General features: G+C 37.9%; 2 protein-coding genes across 2 annotated transcripts; one reads left to right on the top strand and one right to left on the bottom strand.

The window, feature by feature from the left end:
• The first annotated feature begins 888 nt into the window (after window positions 1-888).
• Window positions 889-11782, top strand: LOC124158515 (glutamine amidotransferase-like class 1 domain-containing protein 1). Its single transcript, XM_046533639.1, has 8 exons — window positions 889-1124; window positions 1209-1285; window positions 1366-1471; window positions 1747-1854; window positions 1944-2041; window positions 6501-6626; window positions 11075-11157; window positions 11546-11782. The coding sequence occupies exons 1-8, from the start codon at window positions 1061-1063 to the stop codon at window positions 11565-11567; spliced, it is 684 nt and encodes a 227-aa protein (XP_046389595.1). The 5' UTR covers window positions 889-1060; the 3' UTR covers window positions 11568-11782.
• A 1494-nt stretch (window positions 11783-13276) lies between these two features.
• Window positions 13277-23549, bottom strand: LOC124158513 (nucleobindin-2). The gene is made up of 8 exons (XM_046533637.1): window positions 23139-23549; window positions 22906-23013; window positions 22566-22838; window positions 22284-22460; window positions 21626-21728; window positions 20824-21004; window positions 18829-18985; window positions 13277-14469 (listed from the first exon to the last, which is right to left on the bottom strand). The coding sequence occupies exons 1-8, from the start codon at window positions 23253-23255 to the stop codon at window positions 13663-13665; spliced, it is 1923 nt and encodes a 640-aa protein (XP_046389593.1). The 5' UTR covers window positions 23256-23549; the 3' UTR covers window positions 13277-13662.
• Window positions 23550-23597: the final 48 nt, after the last annotated feature.

Below are 23597 nucleotides of genomic sequence, written 5' to 3'. Positions count from 1 at the left end.
TCGATTCCACGTGGAGTCCACCACCCATTTCTCACTGGGTTAATACATATTGGGGAGGAATTGGTGTAAAGAGTGTGAATTGTGATGAACCTCACAAGGTGGAGGTGTAAATGAGTAGTGATCCTGCTCAGCCTGAGCCCATAACATCATAAACTTATCTGCAAAAAGGCTACAGCCATTAATTTAACACCACCAATAGATTGAGGAGAAGACATCAAATTGAGCAATAGAAAAATATGTGTCCTTTTCTTTTTCAAACACTGCGGCAACTGGCAATCATAGAAAATTTAGGAAACTAGTGGCATTTTGGGGTAGGGTAAGGCCGTAACTGGCAGTTGGGGAAGAGGGTGTCTTGTAGGTACTTACTTTTAATATAAGAAATAATTATTGATAAAGTAGATTGATGGAATTTAAAAGTAATATACATATCTAATATGAATCTTGATATGCTAAAAGAATATATCAAGTATATCCTCTTTGTAGGATAATTAGGTGAATTAGACCATTTCGCGACGATCGCGGCAAATTTAACACCCTAAAAAACTTCATTCAAATGAAATTTTTCTTATCATGCAATTAAGGCTCAAGAGAAACTAATTATAGTGTCTCATCAAAAGGAAAATTGGCCAAAAGCTAATTGTCACATTTTCCTAGGTTATATTAAGTAGATACGCACATTATATGGAGGATTGTTAAAATGATTTCAGTAAGTGATGAAGTATTATATTTATACCATATAATTACGTAGACGAAGTTTTCATGAGAAGAAAATTGCAGCCTGCGGGGGTAGCAACATACGAATAAACGCCCTTGGGCTAAGGTAATAGTTACTCCTGAAAGGTAGACGGTTTGGCAATACTTAAGGCTAAGAATTTTGGACTCGCTTGACGATGTAGGAAGCGGCAATTTGTCAACATTCACTCACAATCAGTGCGTTGTGTACGGGGAGAATTTGACGCTTGCTTGTTCGTGCATTGCACTGCATGAATTGCTGACTATTCTCGACTAACCTAGGAGTCTTTCTTCTTCTTCTTGCTAGTGTAATGAATTACGGTTAAAAATGTCATCGACATTAGGCGGTGGTCGTTTTAATTGCTTGATTGTTTTGCCGAGCTGTAAAGAAGGTAATGTTTTCATAATTCTTTTCGTAGTTAACATGACACTCTGTGGCTCATTTTAAAACGTAACTGTGGTATTCGATATTTTAGGTGTGTCTTCTCAGTCGTTCATTCAATGTTTTACCTTGACCCACTCGGCCTTCACTGCTCAAATTGCTACTCCTGGGGTAATTATATTGTCAATGTGAATATTTAAATAATCGGTAACCTCTTGTATTATTTTAACGCATTTTTGTATCAATTCAAGGGGAAAAATCCTGAGTTCTTGACTGAGGATGAGCAGAGTCGGAAATGGCTGAATGAATTCCGGACGAAGGCGTATGCTGTACCATTGAGCCTTGAAATCATAGATGGTGAGCTACTACTTAGTTGAGCATGCTTATACAGGATGCTTTAACTTGTTACCCTGCTAATGTGCTATCGACGTTAGTATGTTATATGGGGGTTGAAATTTTTACATTTAATTGATATGAATGATGACAGTCCTCTATTTTCTGTTAATACTCAATGATTTTTAATGGGTCATACATACCCCCATGAGCATGTGTCCCGAGTTCATCTTGCAACGAGGCATAGGCCTTCTAATATCCTGAATTAAAATGTAACGTTATTTTCCATTTCTCCTCAGCCAACAGGTATTCCTGTTTGCTAATACCTCATGCTCCTGGCGCTGCTATTGATTTGGCCAACAATTCGGACCTTGGTGAAATTCTAATGCATTTCATTAAGGAAAAAAGTGAGTGACACCATTCTTAAGTCATAACTTGATATTAAGTTGGAAATATTGTCTGCTAATGGTTGTCATTTTCATTTAATTTTTAACAGAGCTTGTTTGTGCTATCGGAATGGGTGTTACAGCATTACTGTCTGCCAAGGATCCGAACACCGACTCTTGGGGATTCAAAGGATATGCTGTCACAGGGGTAAGTAGTGTCACTACCATAAGCTTCAAGAACTTGCATTATTGTAAATACTCTGTTAATGCTTGATGATGTATAATACCTTTTCATTGAAGGTATACTCTTTTCGTGATGAAGCTTTACGGTAATCTGAGAGACTGAGAATATCCAAAATGTTTTCATTAACATTTACTATGTGCAGTAGTTAGATGTATCATCCATGTTATGTTTCTGAGGAAGCTAGGAAAAGCAGCATTTAACCTAAATCCCATTCCAATTTGACGTGTTTTGGAGGCTGGGTAGTCTGGCTAGTGTTAATCGTCCAGTTTGCACAAATTTGCAATGGCTGCCATGCATTTACATGTGACTCCGTTGAGAGTAAAGTTCAGATATTAGTCTCTTGAAAATGATGAATTGGTTTCCGGGTACATTGCTCCGCATTCTGGTGGGATTGTCACTGACGTATCCCCTCCGTTTCTCGAGGCCTCTTCAGGATGGAATAATCCCTCTGTGCATTTCAGGCGTATTTATGTGGGTTAGAGTGGATGGGATTATTCCTAATGAACATTCTTGCTTTCAAAATTGAAAGCTTAAGTATTGCTTCTACCTATTTTACCCAGTTCCCCTTTGCAGACTCTGTGAATGACCAAGAGAGGGAAAGGTGTACATACTTATTCACTGTCATTGTGGTATTCATGGTCTTATTCGCTGGTAGGCAAGTAAATACATTTGTTGTATTAATCCTTTTACTGCCAGCCCATTTCGAGTGGGATGTGCGAAGACTGCCAAGGCTATTTTCCGGACTTTGCAACATTTCAGATTTTAGAATTTTTCATCCACTTAATTTTATTAAATACATCTAGATTTTTTCCCAATACTTAAGATATATTTATATCTTATAACCATAGATGTATGATGGGGGTTTACTTGCATTACAGCCGTTGAAAAGGCCACAATCACGAAATAAAAATCGGCCCCTGGCAGTTTTCGCTCAACCAGCGAGAGCCGATATATCAGCCTGGTGGCAGTGAAAGGGTTGAATGACAGAATAGTTTAGAATTCAGGGAAATAGTTTTTCTTTTTGAGCTCGTGTGCCAGTTTGATGGAGATTTTTACATAAAATTTTGGGGTGAAAGAGGTGTCTTCTCAAAACATGGAGTTTAAGTTTTTGGCAAGTTTTTTAGTGGGAACTGGTATGAAGGACACCTCTGGCTAAATGGGGTTTCCTGCTCAACCCTTTGCGGTCCAACGTCGACGCTGGCTCGACAAGTCTAGTGCTAGGAGCACTAGGCTTGTCATAGCATCAGGTCTAACTTCTAGTTGACAGCAAATCAGGTAATCTATTAACAGTAGCCTGTCCGACCAATCCTTACGCCCTACTCTGCCCGAGCGGGTCAATTTGACCCAATATGACCATGTTTGCATATTTTACTCAAAATACTTAATTCCTTCCCAGTTTAATTATTAATATTGTTTGTAAAGCATTTGAGAGGGTAGTAGAAAATTTAATTAGACTAAAAATATTAAAATTGTAGTTGTTCAACAATTTCTATGGTGTTATGGGAAACTAGCTTCCACAAATTTGTGAATACCTATCACTTTTCCTCTGATGGGTTTGGGAGGTGCCATGAATTTCAATGGTATTAGGTTAAAAAGAAATTACAGTAACGTTTTTACAAAATATGGGTATAAAACACACCGTTACATTGAATAAAAAGGAAAAGTAGAGAGGGTTCAAATGAATTTGATAGTCTGGTGGTGAATGAATGAGAAAAAAATGTTAATAATATCAGTCCTAACTTTTGCACAGTAGTAAACCAAAATAAATAATTAAAAGTCATGAAATATGAGTCTAAAATTTTTCTTCCTTTCAAAATAATCAACATAAATGTTCTCTTTTGGGTCATATTGACTTTGAGCTGGGCATTCTAGTGTTTAATCATTGCCCTTGTATAAATAGCTTCACCTTGTGATGCGGAGCTCGACTCGAAGTTAGACTTGATGCTACTACAAGCATAGTGCTCGTAGCACTAAACTCGTCAAGCCAGCCTCGACGTCGGGCCACAAAGGGTTAATGAATTTTTAGACATTCCACATTATCTAGTAGAGAAAGGGTTCATTTGAGTCAATTTTGATTTCTCTCTGTTATTGAAAATTTTTCAGTTGCTCAGCGTTGTGTTAACTGCACTGTGGTAGGATGAGGTGGGGTCTGTGGTCATTATGGAAGTGTTACTCGTGGAGATGATATGGTCAGTGGCGGCTTGCTCATAAGGACTCTCGGACGCCGTCCCTCCCAATGATTTGAAAAAGGAAAAAAAATTAAATACCCATTCAATTATAATTATACATCTAATTCACCAAAGTATTTTTTTCAATCGGATACATAAAAAATGTAGGAAAAACACGCAAACAGTGTGAGAAGTTCGCATTTGTAGCCCCGGGGCGCTGGTCAGAACATCCCAATCCTTTACTATGCAGTTATATGAAGAGTGGTAGTGGTGGGGGCTGCTGGTGCTATGACGTGTCTAAGCTTGTGCCTTATGGAAGTCTTGGGACGCCGTCCGACCATGCGCAAAGCGACTTATCTAGTGAGTTGACACCGCCGTGCCACCCAGCGGCCTTATAATCTTGGTGTTGCAGAATACCTTGTTTTGGTGATTAGTTGACTTATTATGTTTAAATTGTTTTAATGTAAATAGGCCTAGTTGTACATAGTTGATTTAATCGATTCAGTGATTTTTAGTGTTTTAGTGAGTCAATATGGTCTCTAGATTGCCTTAAAAACTCACTAAAATACACAAAATATTAATAAATTTTGACCCCTTGGTGGAGTGTGCCCCTCCCAGCATTTGACTCACGAGCCGCCACTGGATATGGCTGCACTTGGTTTAGTAGTCACTAACGACCCATGGTAGCTAAAATGGTCCCTAGGAATTTGTAGCTAATAGGCAACATGTCGTAAAACTTAGGTTGAATACGCTTCTGTGTATAAATATATTATTGAACGCGGTAACTGCATAAGACCTAAGGTCCATATTTTGAAAGTTAGTATGTTGTGGGAAGAAGGCAGGAATCATTGCTAAGAATTAATACCTACCAACAAACTTTTGGCTGTAAAAGCGATAGTAAGATCATGGCCCTTTCTATCAGGTTTTTCACCATGGGAATAAGTCGCAATAATTTGCTTGAGAATACGGCATATAACCCTGACCCACTCTTACTTATTCACACAAGAGAAAGAACTGCCTTTGTATCATGATGGTTTTTCTCCTGTGAGCATGCAACAAAAACTGAAGTAGTGAAATGAATAGTTGCTGTTTCAACTTGAATATAAAACAAATGGTGTATTGAAAACCATCTTACAAGAAGATCTTGTTAGACGATTCCCCGGATAGTCTTACACAATTAGGTATTCTCCTTTTTAAAAGAAGAAAACGTTTTTAATAAATTATAACCATTGTTTTAAAACAGTCTTGCATCTTCAAATTAAAACTTAAAAAATAACCAATTGGTAATAATAATCGGTAATCCAATAACCAATATTGATATCAATAACGCATTTATATGCTTAAATAATGATTTTATTAGTGCAGAGACCCTATCTGTTGATCAACCCAAACAAACCAATACTGCTGATAATACAAGAAAGGGCACAATGCACCCTCATAACAGATAACTAAAGAAATTGATATTTCTGATGATTCAGATCTAAATTACGATGATGTATAGGAAGGTGAGGGTGTAGGTTGTAAGCAGGTGATGCACTGATTGGCAGAGCGGTCCTTGCTGTCTCCAGGGTTTTTTGCCCCATACTCTTCTGTCATTGGACAACTATGGCCAGCTCGACTGTGCCTTGATACTTGGTGGCCATATTTGTAGACCAAGCAACATTTAACCGATGAAGGAGTGACTAGCAATGGTGGTCTTGGGACCAGTTCATTGGAGCATGGTAGACTTACGGGTGGATGGCTTGACTATTGACAGAATAAGAATAAGATTGCCAAACTAGCCATTATGTATTGTTTAGAGAGTTCACTATGATGACAGTTTGGGTTTCAAATTTTGTATTTCTTTTGTCTGTCATCTGCAGAGCAAACAATCCACAGTAATGACTTGTGCGAAGTATTCATTACTTATGGGTGATTTTCGTTTTACTTTCATTTAATATAAATATGTACGCCCTAATGTGTATTTTGATGTAAGAAGCCATTCCAGCATGTGATTAGGCTGGTAATTTTATAATATTTTCGATTTAAATCATATCTCCCTTAAGCAGCTATGCATTTAGAGCCCCTAATGCAACTAAAAAATGGCATCCAAATTTCCCTCTGCCAGCCTTTCGTAAATGAGGTTATTAATTTTTAGCTGTTCAATTGCTTCCTCATCCTGGTGCTGGCTTTTGTTGCTGTTAGACAGGTTATGAAGTATGTAACTCTCAATTTTTATGTGGTTGGATTTTAATAATATTAAATGTTCCTTACAGTCTTCGGTGCTGGAGCTATCTCGATGGCCTGATTTTACTGAGCTTCCAACCATTGCTGAGGATGCGTTGAAAGATGCTGGAGGAGCGTATTCTGCTAGCTCAGAGCCTAATTGTGTGCATGTCCAGGTGAGTCAGAGTGGTAATATGTGCTATGAGACTTTCCTCATTAATTTTTATAAGTGCTCTTATATTTATTTTCTCTGGCTTAAGTTTGATATTTGTTTTAAATGGTTAGGGAGCATTTACAAGGAGTCAGAACTCTGGGACCAAAAACGAACCCTTTCCATCAACAGCATACTGAAAATTTGTGTACGAAGAACTACCTACTCATGGTAAAAATTTGAAATTCATCCTACTCATATGTCTCATGATTTTTGGTACCTCTATGCATTTTTGGCTGCTGCATATGAATCCGCGATTTTTCAACAATATTGCTGCTGGGAAATATGTAACTTTTTCATGGACGTATTGAAAATTCAGGGCCGCTTTATCAATTAGGCACAGTAGGCACTGTGCCTAGGGCCTACGGACTTTTCAAGGGCCTACGAAAGCCAGAACATAAAGTGAAAACAAGTTCAGAATGCCAGTAAAATTTAATAATGTTTCTATTAAAGTAACTATATATAACCGCGTGAGATGAGCACCAGAGCAAGTCAAGCTGCAGCGCTATCGATCTGTAAATTACAGTACGTTAACTTTTCGGCTCTTTGCCTTAGCAAAGTCACATATGACGTCCTCAAATGTCATTCCCTCATTAAATCCTTTTCAATTGAAAGTAATGCCAGGGAGAATAGTCGTGTTTGCCCCATCGCTGACCAAAGATACGTTTTTATGAATTTGAGTTTAGAAAAGGAACGTTCCCTTTCAGCACTTGTTCCAAAAATTGAAAGATAGATTTGGAAAGCAATATTTACATTTGGAAAACTTTTCACCAACCTATTCTGTATTTATGCTGTAAGCATTTCAGTCACAGTTTTCTTGTCAGCAAACATCCGTGAGAACAAAAGAAATTCATCAGTAAATACCTCTTCCAGATCTGATGGATACACCTCAATTAGTGACTTGGCTTTAGAAACTGTTTGATCAGTTGACAGAGATCTGTCCAGAAGAAAGTTGAACCTTTCATGTAGTGTTGTGTGAGCTGCTTGCTGTTTGTAGTAATAAGTCTACCTATGATAACATAAAAAGACTGAGTACGGAATGTTTCACTTAGACTCATGCCTAAAACCGGATCATTATCATCCACAACCTCATCATGAAATCGGTGTCGTTGTCGTTCGCGTTGTGTGCACTCTTTATAGTCCGTTTGTGAGAGCTCTTTTGCTTTACCTTCGTACACGTCAAATTTATTGCGTGTATCATGAAAGTTAAGAACAAGACTGTCATACAAGTTGATGATGGTCGTTTACTCAATTCCAGGCTCCTGTAGAGCTTTGTTGACGATATCAATTTTTTGGAGCAAGTCTTTCCAAATCACACACATTAACACTGCCTCGAAATAGTCCAACTTCTCCGTGAGTGCTTTGGCATCATGAACAGATGCTGGTGGTTGACGTTCACTTGTAGCAGCATCAGACAATGCTTGTCGAATTTCCTTATAATTGGCATAAAAAGCTCTAGTAGCGTCACTTCGTGCTGACCACCTTGTTGCTGATAGCCCTTGCAACATAAAGGTTTTTTCTTTCAGGCACTTGTCAATTTTAACCATTGCTGCAGTGAAAGCGAAAAATACTTGTAGACTGACTGAACAATAGCAAAATAGTTGACTGCAGCTGAACAGCTGTCCACAGCAGATGAGCCTACCAAATTTAAACTGTGGGCAGCGCATGGCATCCACTCCGCTAATTTATTTATCTCTCTAAATCTAGCTTGTACTCCAGAATAAATCCCACTCATATTACTCGCATTTTCATAGGACTGCAATCTGCAATTGTCGATATCTATACGATGAAGTCTGAGAGTACTCACCAACAGATCGAAAAGGTATTTACCATCGTGTTGTTCAATTGGAATGAACTGAAGAAAATGCTCTACAACAGTTCCACTTTTGAGAACATAGCAAACAACAACTGTCAGCTGATCCGCATGACTGATGTCAGGAGTAGAATCAATACTAATTCCATAATATTTAGCATTCTTAATTTCAGACAGTATCTGCGTCAATACTTTGGATCCCATTAACTCAATAAATTCATCACATATACTGGCAGAAAGATATGATAAATTCCCCTTTCAAGGGTTTCCATGTCTCTCAATGTGTTCCTTTAGAAAGGGATCAAATCAAGGTCCGTGCAACCAAGGTAATTTCCATTGTTATAACAGTTATGTGAATCGCTGTCACCGCGAAAAGCTAACCCTCTTTTAGCAAGAAATCTTATCACAGCAACTATTCTCTTGAAAACATCAGTCCAGTATTTGCACAATTTTTGCTTCTCCTTTTGCAGTTTTTCGTCAATTCTAGATGTCTGTTGATATTCTAACATCCTTGACAGAGTAGCAATGTGATCCTTCGACTTCTCATGTGATGTAATCCTTGCAATGGCATTTTTCCAGTCATCAAAACCATCGATAAACTGATTTGCAAACCCGGTGTTGTAGTCAAAGAGCTTGCATACATGACAAAACACTTTACCCGTTGAAGGAGAATAGAGAAGCCAGTCTCGCTTGGCAATTTCACCATTTGTTAACATTCTAGCAAAATTTTTTTGCGTGCATATCTGATCATGTCACCAAATTTTCTGCCCTTTAATGTAAAATCTGACTCCAACTTTTGTGAAGGAAGATGTTCAGCATAGTAACTTCTTAGATGTGCAGTTATCTCCCAATCAGCTGGATCACGGGAATAATTGTATTCTTTGTCATGCAGCTCATACTTCAAACCGGCATCTCCTACTGACCCTAATATACAGTCTGAGTCTGTAGGCAAATCAAACACAGCAGCTTCAGCATGACCCATAACACAATTTCCAGATACATTTTCCTTTGTAACACTTGTTTCAGTTGTTTCACTTTTTTCAGCGCAGTCTGGCAACATTATTTCTGGTATTGCGGGATCGTTGGTGTCCATTGTGGCCGAAGAAGTTAACGAATTGTCATTAACACTTGTATTACTAGTTTTACCAGTAATGCAATTAGTTTCTCTGCTCATAAATTTCAGCAACGAACCCTGAATTTTTTTCAATGCTTTTTCTTTCTCCTCCTTTTTCTTCCACTTCTCAAATCCACCCTCGTGTTTCCTCTTGTATCCATCAGACATGGTTATTTAAAAGTACTTTTGTTACTTTAAAAAAAAATTAAGAAAAAAGAAGCACATGATTAACGATAAACAACGAATGCGAAGCGCATGATGTAACACCGGAATTACTACATCATCACTGCATAGAATAATTGACAATGCGGAAAGTTTATTTAGATTTCAAATCGCAAAGAAGTGTGGGTGCATTTTTGAAAAATATTAAAAATGAAGTTGGGGAGGGCCTACGACTTTGAAAGTGCCTAGGGCCTACGATGACCTTAAAACGGCCCTGGTGAAGGATATAATATTTGATAATCCTGCTCTGCTCTCTGTACTCAATTTGAAATCATAATATGTACTTGCCAACTGTGTCGAGTGCTTTTTCACTCAACTCTCTTCTCCACACACCTTCCAATGGCCATCCAACCTTCTCTACTCCCCTCCTGCAATATGTTTATATGATGTCCTCCAACTATTATCGCATAGCAGGGTGTTGATGCGAAAAAAATCACACTCATCTATATTAAAATGTTGAAACTGGTCCACATATCCCATCTTGAGTACCTTTATCATCACTCGATTCTGAGCATTTTCTCCTAGAGTTGCACCCACCCACCCAGTGTGAGAGTGAGTGTTCTTCCCTATGTGCGCGAGTGGTATCTCAACCAAGACAACCTTAGTGGAGCCTTAATTGCCCTTGCAGTAGTGAAAGGTTTCCAGTTGAGGGGCTGGGGTGCTCCCTGCTGCAAATTATCCCATTTCTGCTATCCAGCACAGTAAATCGATTGGTATTTCATGAGATTTTTAATGCTACGGCGGAGTGAGTTCATCTTCTCATATCACTATTGAGGCCAGCTAATTTTCCCTCTTTAATGGATATGTATGTAGTCAGTTAGGCTTCCTTCTCACAACAGAGTCTTTCCATTGCATTCACATTCCAACTGTGTTTTTCATGTGACACCATGACATGGACTACCGTTCATTATGCTCCTATGATAACAATAAGACTCACATATCTAGCAAAATGCAATGAGGAGAAACTGGAAGTTACAGAATAGGTTTCATGTGAGAGATGTGATTGGGAGATGATGGGGGTGTGCGACATCTCAAAGGCAAGACTGTCTTTACGTGGAAGTGCTTACTGTTGAACTGACACTTAAAGCCAGTCGTAATCTCCACCTTGAAGTCAGAGGCAAACTTAGCATTTGAAGCACTTATCAATGCTTTCCTAAGTTAGAACCCTGAAACTCATCTCGTAAACATATTGCTGATCTGGTATTAATTAATCACAAATGTTTTTACCGATTATATTTACCTTAAAATTTGTTTCCTGTTTCAGGTGGACAGGCATCTAGTTACTGGTCAGAATCAAGCATCAACATTCACGGCTGTTCAAAATCTAGTCTTGCTGTCTAATCAAAGGTCAGTGCTGAGAAAGTTGGGGGACTTAGTTTAAACATTTGGTTTAAGACAGTACATATTTATTAGTGTAGTGATTATGCATTAGTTAAAGCTTAATTTTGGAATAGAGTAATTAAGTACCGAAATTGGCATGTGTAATATCAAAGCCACTGTTTTACCTATCCAATAATGTCTGCTTTTCTTTGTCATTTGTACTATGGGGGTTAGTAAAATTATATTTTTTGGGTCATTTTCAATCACAACCAATTCCTGCATGCAATTCTAAAAAATATCTGACTATCATTTAGTTCCTGCATGTTCCTTAAGTTAGGATAGTTTAACTGATTAATTAGATGGCACAACTGAAGTTCAGCACAGGTTCTCAATTGCTCTGTTTTATCATTTTCAGGCAAGCCAAAATGAATAAGTAGGGAAGAGGATTTTTAATCAATGGTCTACCAATCCTGGATTTTTCCTTGCCAAAATGGTTTGGATTTTTTTGTTTCATCAACTTTATTTGTTGCAAATGCTCATTTTATCTATTGCTGTCTTATGATATTTTAATGAAGTTCTTGCATAATGTTCTAAACGTTGTGTTATGTGAACATATTTTTATTAAATTTTTAGCCATTCTGTGCTCTTTCAAGTAGGTGTTTTTATATTTTCTTTAATTAAGTGACGTAATTAGGTGGGGGGTCAGGGGCACCTTACCCAAGGTTCACTCTGGGGGCTTATTCTGTATTTCCAATTGAAAATGACCACATTCTGAGAGCTGCTGGAAAAGTGCCTTTTCTTTTTCGTTAACTTCATCAGAAATTGCTCGTTAACTTCATAAGAAAGGCATCAAGGATGTCACGATGGAAATGGACGGTTCCCATTGAATTAAGCTTTTACTCTTAGACCATTGGCAGTCACTTATTGAACTTCCAAACAATGCCAGTGTTAGGCTAAATTTGAGATCCAAACTTAGGCCAAAAGATAAGAATTAAAGAATTTAGCGGGATTGACATGCATGCGAAACAATGCAATGCATACGTAAGGACCTATCAGATGCTTTGCTGGGTGGTCACGTGAACCATCTCATCAGAAGCGAAGCATCTGATAGGCTAATGTGCATGCATCGTGTAGTTTTGTGGGCATGTGAATCCAGTTTAAACCTCCTGGGCACCTCTCACTCCTGCCAAGCCACAGGTTAGTTCTCCATACTAAGCAGGGTGGATGAAGCATTTAGACTTCTCCAAATAAAATCCCTCATGGCTACTGTTTGCCCAGGGATTGGAACCAGCTCCCCCACCTGAAAATGTAATATCATCTTACCTATGGCTCAAGACCAGTTTTGTAGAAAACATTAAGGGAAAATTTGATACTTACAGAAAAACTAGCTGAGTGCCTTTGGTTTTTTTATGAAAAGAATTGATGTGTGTTGGACACCATCTCTCTCTCTCATAAAAGTAAACGGCAAACCTCCACGCACACTATTCAGATGTTGTTGAGATGCTTCTAAGGTTACTTTTCTGTTGTCAATTTCTCCATTCCATATTTGTATCCATGTTGTTTTGATTCAGAGTTTTAATCTTTCACAATTCTTGGCTTGAGTTAACAAAACAGCAATGGAAAGCACATGGAACTACATAATGAATAAAAGCACTGCATGCTCAAAAATGTTTATACATACTAAGTAATTCAAAATCGTCCCTAGCTAATTCTCTCTGTTCCCACGGTAATTTGTTATATGGATGCCACCATTGGCCTATAGGCACCAGAATCTCACTCTGAGTGGTTAAATTATTTTTTTTTCTATTAACCAGCATTTAGTTTGGGTTGAGCTGTACCCTCAATTATCCAAATACACTAATGGGTCGTAGCACTGAATGAGTGTTAGCCTAGGGCAGTACGTGCATATATATATATATATATATATATATATATATATTTGGCAACCTGCTGGTTGCATACTGACCTAACTAACTTCATCTGGGTCATTAAACTATTTTATATAGCATAATAAACTCCACATTGCTGCATACGAAGAATGTGTTTTGCTTACCTTTAGTGCATCAATATTTGGTTTATAAAACTGGGCAAAACAGAGGGCCAACTCCTGCCCCATGGCAATCACTCTCAAGTAATGACTAGCAAATTTATGCAGGCATGATAAACTGTATTTGAAAATTTTATTACAAAAACAAAGTTCACATAACCCCATGATGGAGGAATATTGTATTGTCCTTCCCAAAATCTTAACTAATGCAGGTCTTAAATATTTACCAAGTAAAATAAATAGTAGCAGGTCTAGTTCTTCCAGATCCATATCCTGTCAACAAAACGATAACACAGCCACCACCTCAAAAATATTCACAAATTTACATTAATTACAGCATACAAAAAGGAAAATGCAGCATAGACATCTTTCTTTTTTCCATTTTCATCAAAAGATGAATGATAAATGCCATAAGACAATTTCCATGTCATACCACAGCATGAAGGAACATTAAATTATTGTGCATTCATTTCCTGAGATACCTTTCACTGCGGGGGTGGAATTTTGTTCTGATTGTCAACTTTAACCTTGGCCTCCACCGAATGAGGGACCTCAGGCAAATTGACACTCTTGGCTGAACTTGGATTAGCACCACTGTCCTGACTGTGTGGAATTGGAATAGCATTCGGGTCAGATAGAGGCAAGTTTTCATTATGGTCGCTCTTTACTTGACCTTGCTGTTGCTGAGCAACTTGCGGGCTATCCACTTTCTGACCTCCAGCCCCTTGCTGCTGACTGCCAGGTTGTGACTGAGCAGCAGCTTGCTGGTGCAAGGCAGCTTGTTGTTGCTGATGCAATGCAGCCTGTTGCTGCAAGGCTGCCTGCTGTTGCTGATGGTGGGCTGCCTGCTGTTGCTGATGGTGGGCTGGCTGCTGCTGCTGATGGTGGGATGCCTGCTGCTGTTGATGCAAGGCTGCCTGTTGCTGCTGTTGAATGGCTGCTTGTTGCTGCTGATGCATAACCTGCTGAGGATGGCCACCGCCATGAGCTGGCTGTGCGTGCATTTGAGGATGTTGCGGCTGCTGGACGTACCCCTGCGGCACCCCTTGCTGAGGATGTTGAGCATATCCCTGATGATGAACAACCTGAGGGTGAGCCTGAGGATAGCCCTGATAGTGGACTTGCTGCTGCTGTTGTTGCGGCATGTGATTTGGCACCACTGGGTGGTGGTATTGCACTTGGCCCGGATGATACCCTTGAGGTGGCTGTTGTAAGTGTTGCACTTGCCCATGATGATAACCGGGATTAGGAGCCATGTCCTCAATTCTTGAGTATACAGGCTGGGGAGGTATCTGAAAGGGAAATACGTTAATAAACTTGAGTAATGAGATGTTTTCAATCTATAGGATGCTTCAAGGGTGAACCTGGCCACTAAAATTTGATGCCTAAAATTAACTGGCCCTTATTTAGATTGCAGGGATCAAACATTAGATTCAATGGTCTACACACCCCTCTTCTCATCAACTGGTGTAGCATATTATGCTTGTTGCCATAATAGAGGCATCTGCAATTATTAAATAATAGATAAACACTTCACAGTCTATAATCCATTTAAAGTTGTTAATGCTTGCCATGAACATCACTGATGAATATCCTATACCTAAAATGGAACTATGTGTCTAAGGAGCCTGAAGAACAAGAAAACTTGTCAATTTTTAACTTAAATTAACGGAATTTCAATTTTTGTAAAGACTTAGATTGGGACTTACATTATCCTACCGGACATTTTGATGAAATCCTTTTCCAATGTCATCAGGGCTGATGATGCCACTCTAGGGTACCAGTATTACTCTCCAGTATTCTAAGAGTCAATATGTTGGGTCAATTCTGAATGGTGTAAACAGAGTTCATTTTTCTGCCATTTTCAACATCAGGTTCCATGCCCTGCTTAAGCTCAACCCCTCTCTCCCTCCCACTCTCCCTTAACACCTTGAGTGCGGCATGACGTGATATCACGTCATGGTGCGCTATCCCCTGGTGCTGATGACGTGATATCACGTCATGCGTACCCCGACGGTTCCGGCCCTCTGTAAGAGCTTGGCTCAGTTCTATTATGACCTTTTGCCCCCCTAAGTTGCTCAGCACGGATCTAGCAGCGCATTTGTGAATGCCGTTTCAAGCGATCTTTCCTGGGAGGATCGGGAGAAATTTTTTCTTTTATCTTAAGGTAAGCCAATTTCTATTCATTTTCCCCTGTACTTTGCGCTATTATTTTTATTTATTTCTATTAATGCGTGAGTATGACATATTTTATTTGAGTTTTATTTTACAAATAATATGTATTTACTATCTGGAACTTAATTATGTGTGTTTATTAATTTTTTATTCCGTTTTTATAATGTTTAGCGATAATATAGATATTTTTTTCCATCCTTCCTTTTTTTTTAGCTCTCTGCCATCTCTAGGCGAATGTACACGAAGAAGGAATAGCGGGAGCTCCTGGAAGAGAGGGGGATCAGGCATTCTCTGAAGACTCCGAGCTAGAAATTTAGAGAGGAAGAGGGTGGGGAGGAGGTTTAACCCTCACAGTCAGGTACTCCGTTGCCTCCTCCTACGCCCGATCCCATTATGTCAATCCCTGGCCCATCCCCTTTGTCCTATTCTTTCCCTGAACCCTCTAACAATACCGTCAGTCCTTCTCCATCCGTAAGTCCTTAGCGGTGGACCATTAGTTCAGTGACCCCTCAAAATATCACTTTCATGGAAAACCCAGCTCTCACCACTCCACCCCCTTCCAACGACCCAAGTGTTTTTTGCATCTCCTTTTCCCAGACACCCTCTTTCGTATACAGACATACTTTCTGATAATCTCCGAAAGAATTGGTTAGAAATTGGAAACAATTGAACTATGAAGAGTTTTACCTTCATAGGCCTAATATTTCACAATGTAGGTATTCCTATAACCAATACATCCGACTAATGGAGCATTGCTATCTTGTTTGACCTGCTTTGCTTTCGGACATACATGAGTCATGATTGATTCTTTAGCATTCTTCAAGCACTTCATTTTTCACCGAACACCGGCCCAAACGATTCAGAGCCTGAGAATTTCCCCTAAAAAAATCCATCCATTTAGATCATTTCACTCCTCCATTGATTCCCTAATAATTCCTTCCCGAAACTATGCACGCTTTTTCATTTATCGTGAACCCGCCGAAAAGATTTCCCTTTATAAATTCCGCCTTTCTGTCATTAGATCCTTTATTCTTCCATCCTACATTCCTTATCCCAAGCCACTTTTACCATCAATATCTTAATCTCACTTCCCTGAACTCATCCAAGAGGAAGATGGCAGAAAGAAGTATCAATGGTGCAAGTATTGCACTATTGCGGTGCAAGCACGCTTGGGCGTAGGAAAGAGACCAGATATCTCCACTGGCTGCAAGGATTCTCCTCTACTCTGTTCCGAGCTTTTTTCTTTCTTTCATAAGAAGGCATAAATAGTATTACATATTTTTGTATCATATATTGCAAATAGTATTATAGGTTAAATATATTGTTATAAAATTTGTGAGAGAGGTATTTCCTACATTGGTAAAGCATACATGACTGTACGTAGTTGTATATAATATATAATTTGAAATGGTCATCATTTCGATTGCATTGAATTTATTTTGGGTAAATATAATATTCTTTTCATGTCATGTGATTCCTTTTTTCAATAGTCCAGGGCTCCTACAGAAATAAGAAGTAACTAGAGATTTCTAAGCACGATGGAATTAGTCATTCCCTCGTGTAATTAGAAAACGCCATCGTTGCTTTCGGTAATCGGGTGAGTAATAAGGGGCATAGATGCTGCAAATCTATTCTTAGCAGTACGTATTATTGAATGGTTTACTCGAATTGATATTATTATGCACCAAACGAAAAATATTATAGCTGTAAACATTAACATCATTTTCCGATTTTCGCAGAATATTCGTAGTTAGAACCGCGATACGTGGCCTAAATGAAGATTACTTGTGAGATGTTTGCTTGCAAATACTATTAGTTTCAGTTTTTATGTATTAACATTTAACTCGGTCACATCATATTGCATAAATATATTATTGACTTGAGTTCAGAAGATAGTAATGAGGAAGTTATGGGTTGATTATTTCTGTTTCCACATCCATTATTATTTCGGTACTGGAATCTCCACCCCAACGACCCAAAAAGGACATGTGTCAGCGAAATCTTTCCTCATACCTTCCTCATCTTTTTGATGTGCCGATGGCACTCCCAAAAAAGCTATTCCTAGTTCTTACAAGCGGACCGACTAAATTTTACTATCACCCCTCGCTTCATCTCCATACCCTCGTCAACCTTAGAACAGCCGGCAGGAGTGGTACACGTCAAGAGACACCCTGATACACCGTCGGAAAATAATCTCGAAAGTGGAGTGCCAACCATCTCAAGCACCTGCAGTGCATAATGGTATGTGAAAACCATTTTCGTTAAATATCTAATGCTTACGGGTAGTCGTATGTGAAGAAAGGAATTGGTGACGAGAATAGTAGCTTGAGAATAAAATGTAGAAATTATTCAATATTCTAGCACCCTACCTCGATACTTGATTACTAGTAAAAGGAATATGCCGAAATATCGAGCACAGAATTACCATCCCAACCAAACAGCTGTTCACGGCGATTCCTTGTACTTATGACTTGCATTATATCCATCTAAACCAAAAATTTGACTATGGCAGTGGCAGAATACCAAGAGCTGATGTCATCATTATTTGGGCTGTTATCCATTGACTATTATCCAGTAGGATAGCATTTAACTTTGGCATTTGGTGAGTTTATTTTATTATTTCATGAGCAATACCTTCAAGTACAGTATACATTAACATAGAAATGGAAACTAGTAATATATGTCAAGTAAGCAAAAATAATATTTGAGTAAATAAATGAGACTCTCAAATAAATTTCCTTAAATGAAATTGATCAATTTGTGTACATGCAGGAAATCCAAAAATTAGATTTAATGAAATGAAGCATTGCTGAAATTAAATCGATACCTCCACAGCAAAAACGCTCAGCAATCGCCCATCGAATCTAATCTGCTCATATAGCCCTTAGAATACTATATGAGCGGATTTGATCCGGTGGGCAATTGTTGAGCCATTGTGCAGTGGAGGTATCGAAATTGATCTTATCTAACAGCTAGCCTTCATCCTGAGTAGATAATACCGAAATTATTACACCGAGTGAAACCTGAGAGCTATTTAGAAATACAATTACCTAAGAAACCACAAAATCTTATACGATTATAGCATTGATGGCCATTCGAGATAATAACCATTAGTAAAAACATTAAATCAGCTCAGTGTTTTTAATTTTCACCATGACCAAACACCACATCTTAAAACAAATTTTGTAACTTTAACCAAAGTGATAAACATGTTCACTAATAAGATTACTTCCTTTGGCAGAGATGATTTCTAAGATCAAGCATCAATTCATATTTTGATGTAAGCAAAATTATTACTGGTTATAAAATCTTTCTTATATGTATGTACTGAGAGATCTTTGATGAATGAATATTTTTGGACTAAAGAAGATAGTTACTTTGCGTTTGATGCCATTTTAATACAGATAATTGGTAACTAAATGATGTATAATTGGAAAATTTTGAATCCCTCCATCACTGGATGAAAGGCTACTTACATATCCCTGCTCCACTAATCTTCTAACTTCCTCCTGGCGTTGCCGTTCAAAAGCGTCATATTCTTCCTTCGTGTAGGCAGGGGTCTGGTCTAAACCTTCCCATCCAGGATCTTGTTCATACTCAGTTTTCTTGGTCTGAGCCAAGAACTCATCATAGCTGTAATCATTTAAGAACCACATTGTGCAGGTCAATAAAAATGAGTTAAGCAAAAGGAATTTGAAGTCTTAAATCAATTTACAAACTAACCATGTTACTATCCTCATAATTGTTAGAGATTCGGGTACATGACCTCTTGGGTCACACCTTCTTCACTCAAGTTTGGATACAAATAATAATAAGTAATGAAAAATGATACAGAAAAATATAGCATTATAATCGTTTTTGATTAACCCGGTAACGCCTGAATTAAAAATTTCATCCCAACTTTTTCGTAATATTCAATTTTAAAATCTGATTGATTAGATGGAAATTTAATACTTTTAGCACTAATAGTGTTGAAGATACAGCCTGGTACAATTTGGTACCGCTAGGCCCTAAAAGGGTCAAAAATCGAAATTAAATAGGCGTTAGTAATTTCACATTTTAATGCCAGAAACGTTAAAAAAAACTTCAATTTTGCACAACAAATTATCAAAATGTCAAATCTTCCTTAAACAAGCAAACTTTTCTGAAAAACGTAATTATAAATATGCTTATTAGTTTAAAACTCTCAAAATCCCGAACAAATTACAATAAATAACAAAAAAGTTCGTTTAGTATTGCACTACCAGTTGGTACCATATGGTACCGCTAGGCGTTAACAGGTTAATTCTGCATTGTTGAAGAACGTCTTAATTTTAGAAAAGCATTTTTTAAATATTTTTTGTCATTGTTGAAACAAAGTACCTGTTCAGATTATGTAAGCCATAGGACCAAATAAGTAGAAGGTATGCCATTATATCATCCTTTAACTCAAAACATCCAAACTTGAGTCTATTAGATTTTTTGAGCTGACAATAGATGTTACACAGTATCAGGATTAATGATGACTAAAAATTTCAGACTCACATTAGCCACTACTCTGTTTTTCTGGGAAGACAACTATAATTTTTTAAGTCTATCAGTCACACGGACTTCAATCAGTACTAGATTACTGCATGGTCAACTTCACATTCCATTCCAAAATTAACGTTCTCTAACAGCATCATTCTAAAGCTTTAAATGGCACCCTGTAGATGCTCATTGTCTCCTGAGATAGCCCACCAATATTAGTGTAAGCCACTGAAAACTTCTAAAATTTTGGATGTTTAAATAAGAGAAATGATACATCTAAATAATGAAGTACACAATTATTCAGATAAGGTAAATTTGTAGGTAAGGATATCTCGATAATCTAGTTACCCTATGAGCTTGGAGAGAATTTCACCAAGGAATTTCCTCAATTTTAATCTTGAAACTCCACTCGTTTGCAGCACAATACATGTATAATGTCACAAAAAATAAATGTACTTAGGAGCCATAAGTTATACAATTGTGGCCTTCGGGACTATGAAATGATTATTCCCACTTACTTACAATGCAGTCACTAATTTTTCACTTAACTTCCTTTCCTTTCTTCACATTTATCTCCTGAAATAATGGTAATTATATTTAAATGGTACCTAGGAGGCCTTGCCATTAGACATAAACATCAAAGGAAGAAAATTTTCTGCATAAAAAAATCTATTTGGCCAGGAGTTGAACCTCTATCTCCTGACTTCTTGTCAGATGCACTATCACTAAATCCACTACGAAATCATCACACGTAGAAAATTTTGTCAGATGACTGGCAGCCTGAGTTTGAATCCTGGTCAAGTCAATGATCTTTAAGAAAATTTCTTCCCTTGGACTTAATACCTTTGTAACTATGCACTCGACTGAACTCAAAGTCATTTGCTTTTGTGTACCTTAAGTCAGGTCTTCCATAACTAGAAAGTATTCTAAAAAAAAACTCAGATAGTTCAGGGAGTACCCACCTGATGAGACGGTCGTGGTTGGTGTCGGATTCGTTGAAGACATGCTCCCTCATACGCTCCATTTCCTCCAGTCGCTCCTTGGGGTCGTCTTCCATATTGTGTGGATCATACATTTTGTCGAGCTCCTTCTTAAACAACATCTTCACTTCATCAGCATCCCACACCCCATTGCCATCCAAGTCTACAATAATTAAGAACCATTTAGGTTTATCAGCAAACAGTAGGAATTCATCATTGGATTTTTCTGAATCATCTAAAAGCAGTGATTATACCTTATGTTTCAGATCGCCATATATTCTTACTCATTACAGATTGCATTAACTACTAGTCTGTAGTAAGGTAACTCACTTCTATACTAAAGTCTCCTTTTACGTATCTTCAATATTATATAGGATTGCTTTTAAGGAGGTATTTTGTGATAGCAAGACTCAAAGCTAGACTACTTCTTGGTTATGTGATTATTAATAAGTTTTTCCATAACAGACAATATCCACTGAGCACACAACCAACCAAATTGTCACTTTTAAATCCCCCAGATAAAATGACAGAATATCAGTTATAAAGTATGGCCTTTAAACACTATTTTTCCATCCAGTGCAAGTAACTAACTATTCAACCCATAAGTAAAGGTGAAAGATTAATTCAGTGAATACATCATTTTAATCATTCAGTGCAAAGAAAAATTACAACAGAATACATATGTTCGTACAATGAACATAATTTACTTTTTTGAGCCTAACCACTTTGAAAAAGTTATTTCAACCTCTTCCGTGAAAGATAAGTTAACTTTTTTTGCACTTACCATGAAGATGAAAAAACGTTTTGGGATTGAAATCTTCTGGATTCATGTGATCTTGTTCTTGCCACACTTCCTCCAACTGTTGCTTGCTACCCGGATGGTGGAGCTAGCATAACAAAAAGTAAGTAAATTTCAAATATTCTTCAGAAGGATTTTACACACAAAGCCTCTTATAAATAGTCACGATAAGCATGAAACTTTTTCGAAACCCAAATATCTATTTGATTCATTCAGCAATTTTAATACATCCAACTCGGGTTGATGTGCTAGCCTTAGTCTCTTCCATCAATTCCTAGTTCTCAAATATACAAAGAAAATAACAATATTCACTAGTCCCTTTCATATTCACTGTTATTAGGCCCCAAGGAAGAATATGAACACTTCCTACAAAGAACACCCCATCCATGTGCAGGACTTACAGATTTTTAAACCCTTTTCCACATGATGTCTCTGGATTTAGCATACACAAGACTGGTTCAATAAGCAGCCAGGAGGTCTAATTACCAATAAATCATTTAAAAATCAACTCACTACTGATGTTTCGAACCAGGATGAAATATCAAGCTATACAATTAATTCCATACACTGACTACTATGCAAGGAATTTTTCATGTTTACCAGTATTACTCAAATGTCCAGTCCTCAAAACTAAGCACATTACCTGAGGATGTTTCTTGTGTTGCTCATCCCATGTCTCAAACTCATTTTTAATGTTTTTTCTTTCAGCATCATCCTTGGCTGCTCTTAATCTTTCTTGCTTTTCATATTCTTTTTGAAGCTCGTACTGTTTAAATTCTTCCCGGCGTTTACGGTCGGCCTCCTCTAGTTCCTTACCAGTCTGAAAGAACAATTTATACTCACTCGTAAGTAAATTATTATTACAAACAATAAGTGTTTCTACCTGAACGATCAATCCAACATCATTCAGGCGATGTACACTTACTTGTACTATCAGCTTCCTCAAGTCCTCCACTTCGAACGTATGAGGGTTCTTATGATCCAAATGGGGAGCTATATGCAGCTTTTGTCTCTCAACGGACCTATGACCCCCACCTGTGGAATCATCTTCGCCAAGTTCTTGCTTCCTTAGTTGATCTTGTTCGTATTGCATTACAGCCAGGTGCCGAAGTCTCTCAAGCTCTTGTCTCTTTAATTCGTCAAGCTTTGTCCTCACATGATGATTAACATATTCCAGTTCCTGGGCAATTTTCCCTGACTACAAAAAGTATAATGTCATCTCTCAGATAACGCTCATAATGCAGTCACCCAAATATGATACTTACCCTGATATCCACAGCCTGCGCCTTCTCCAGCTTCTCTTTAAAGGATGGATCACTTTCAAGAGCCTGAACTACCTCTTTCAGGTACCTTTCGTATTCTATATCTCTTCCCTGCAAAAATAAAAATTTATCTTATTTCTGGCGAGGATGAGATATTGGAAAGGCTAGGAAAGCAGTACATCAAACGCGGACACAGTTGATTTATTTTGTTGAAAAATGTAACGCAAATTACTTACCCAGTCTTCCCCAGCTGGAATCTCATTTTCCTCTTCTGGCTGTTTCGTAGTTACTGGAGGTCCAACTGCTTCCCTCAATATTAGCATGCTCGATAGTAACAGTATTAAAAATTTCATTTTCACCCCTATACAAACAGCACTTAAATGTTCTGGAATACGTATGTAACAATAGCTAATTCTGTATTTGTTAGGAAATAATTTAATTCCAGCCTTATCTGAGAAATTTCACTGGTACAGCCGGTATTGTTAAGACATGACGGAGCTCATTCTGAATGATGAGCGTAAATAAACTATTTCATCATGTGAGTTAAATGTTTTGCTTCTCACCCACTGAATTTCATTTACGTGTACGTATAAGATCAACCTTGATACAGGAACACAGGTTGTGATTGGTTTACTCTTGAAACGACTTCAGCAGTAAATGAAAGTTTTTCAACGAAGTTGCCTGTTTGACTTTAA

The sequence above is a fragment of the Ischnura elegans genome, chromosome 5 (genome assembly GCF_921293095.1).
Source record: "Ischnura elegans chromosome 5, ioIscEleg1.1, whole genome shotgun sequence".
Classification (NCBI taxonomy): Eukaryota; Metazoa; Arthropoda; class Insecta; order Odonata; family Coenagrionidae; genus Ischnura; species Ischnura elegans.
The sequence above is the reverse complement of the archived record's forward strand: the minus strand, read 5'-3'. Positions and strand labels throughout refer to the sequence as shown.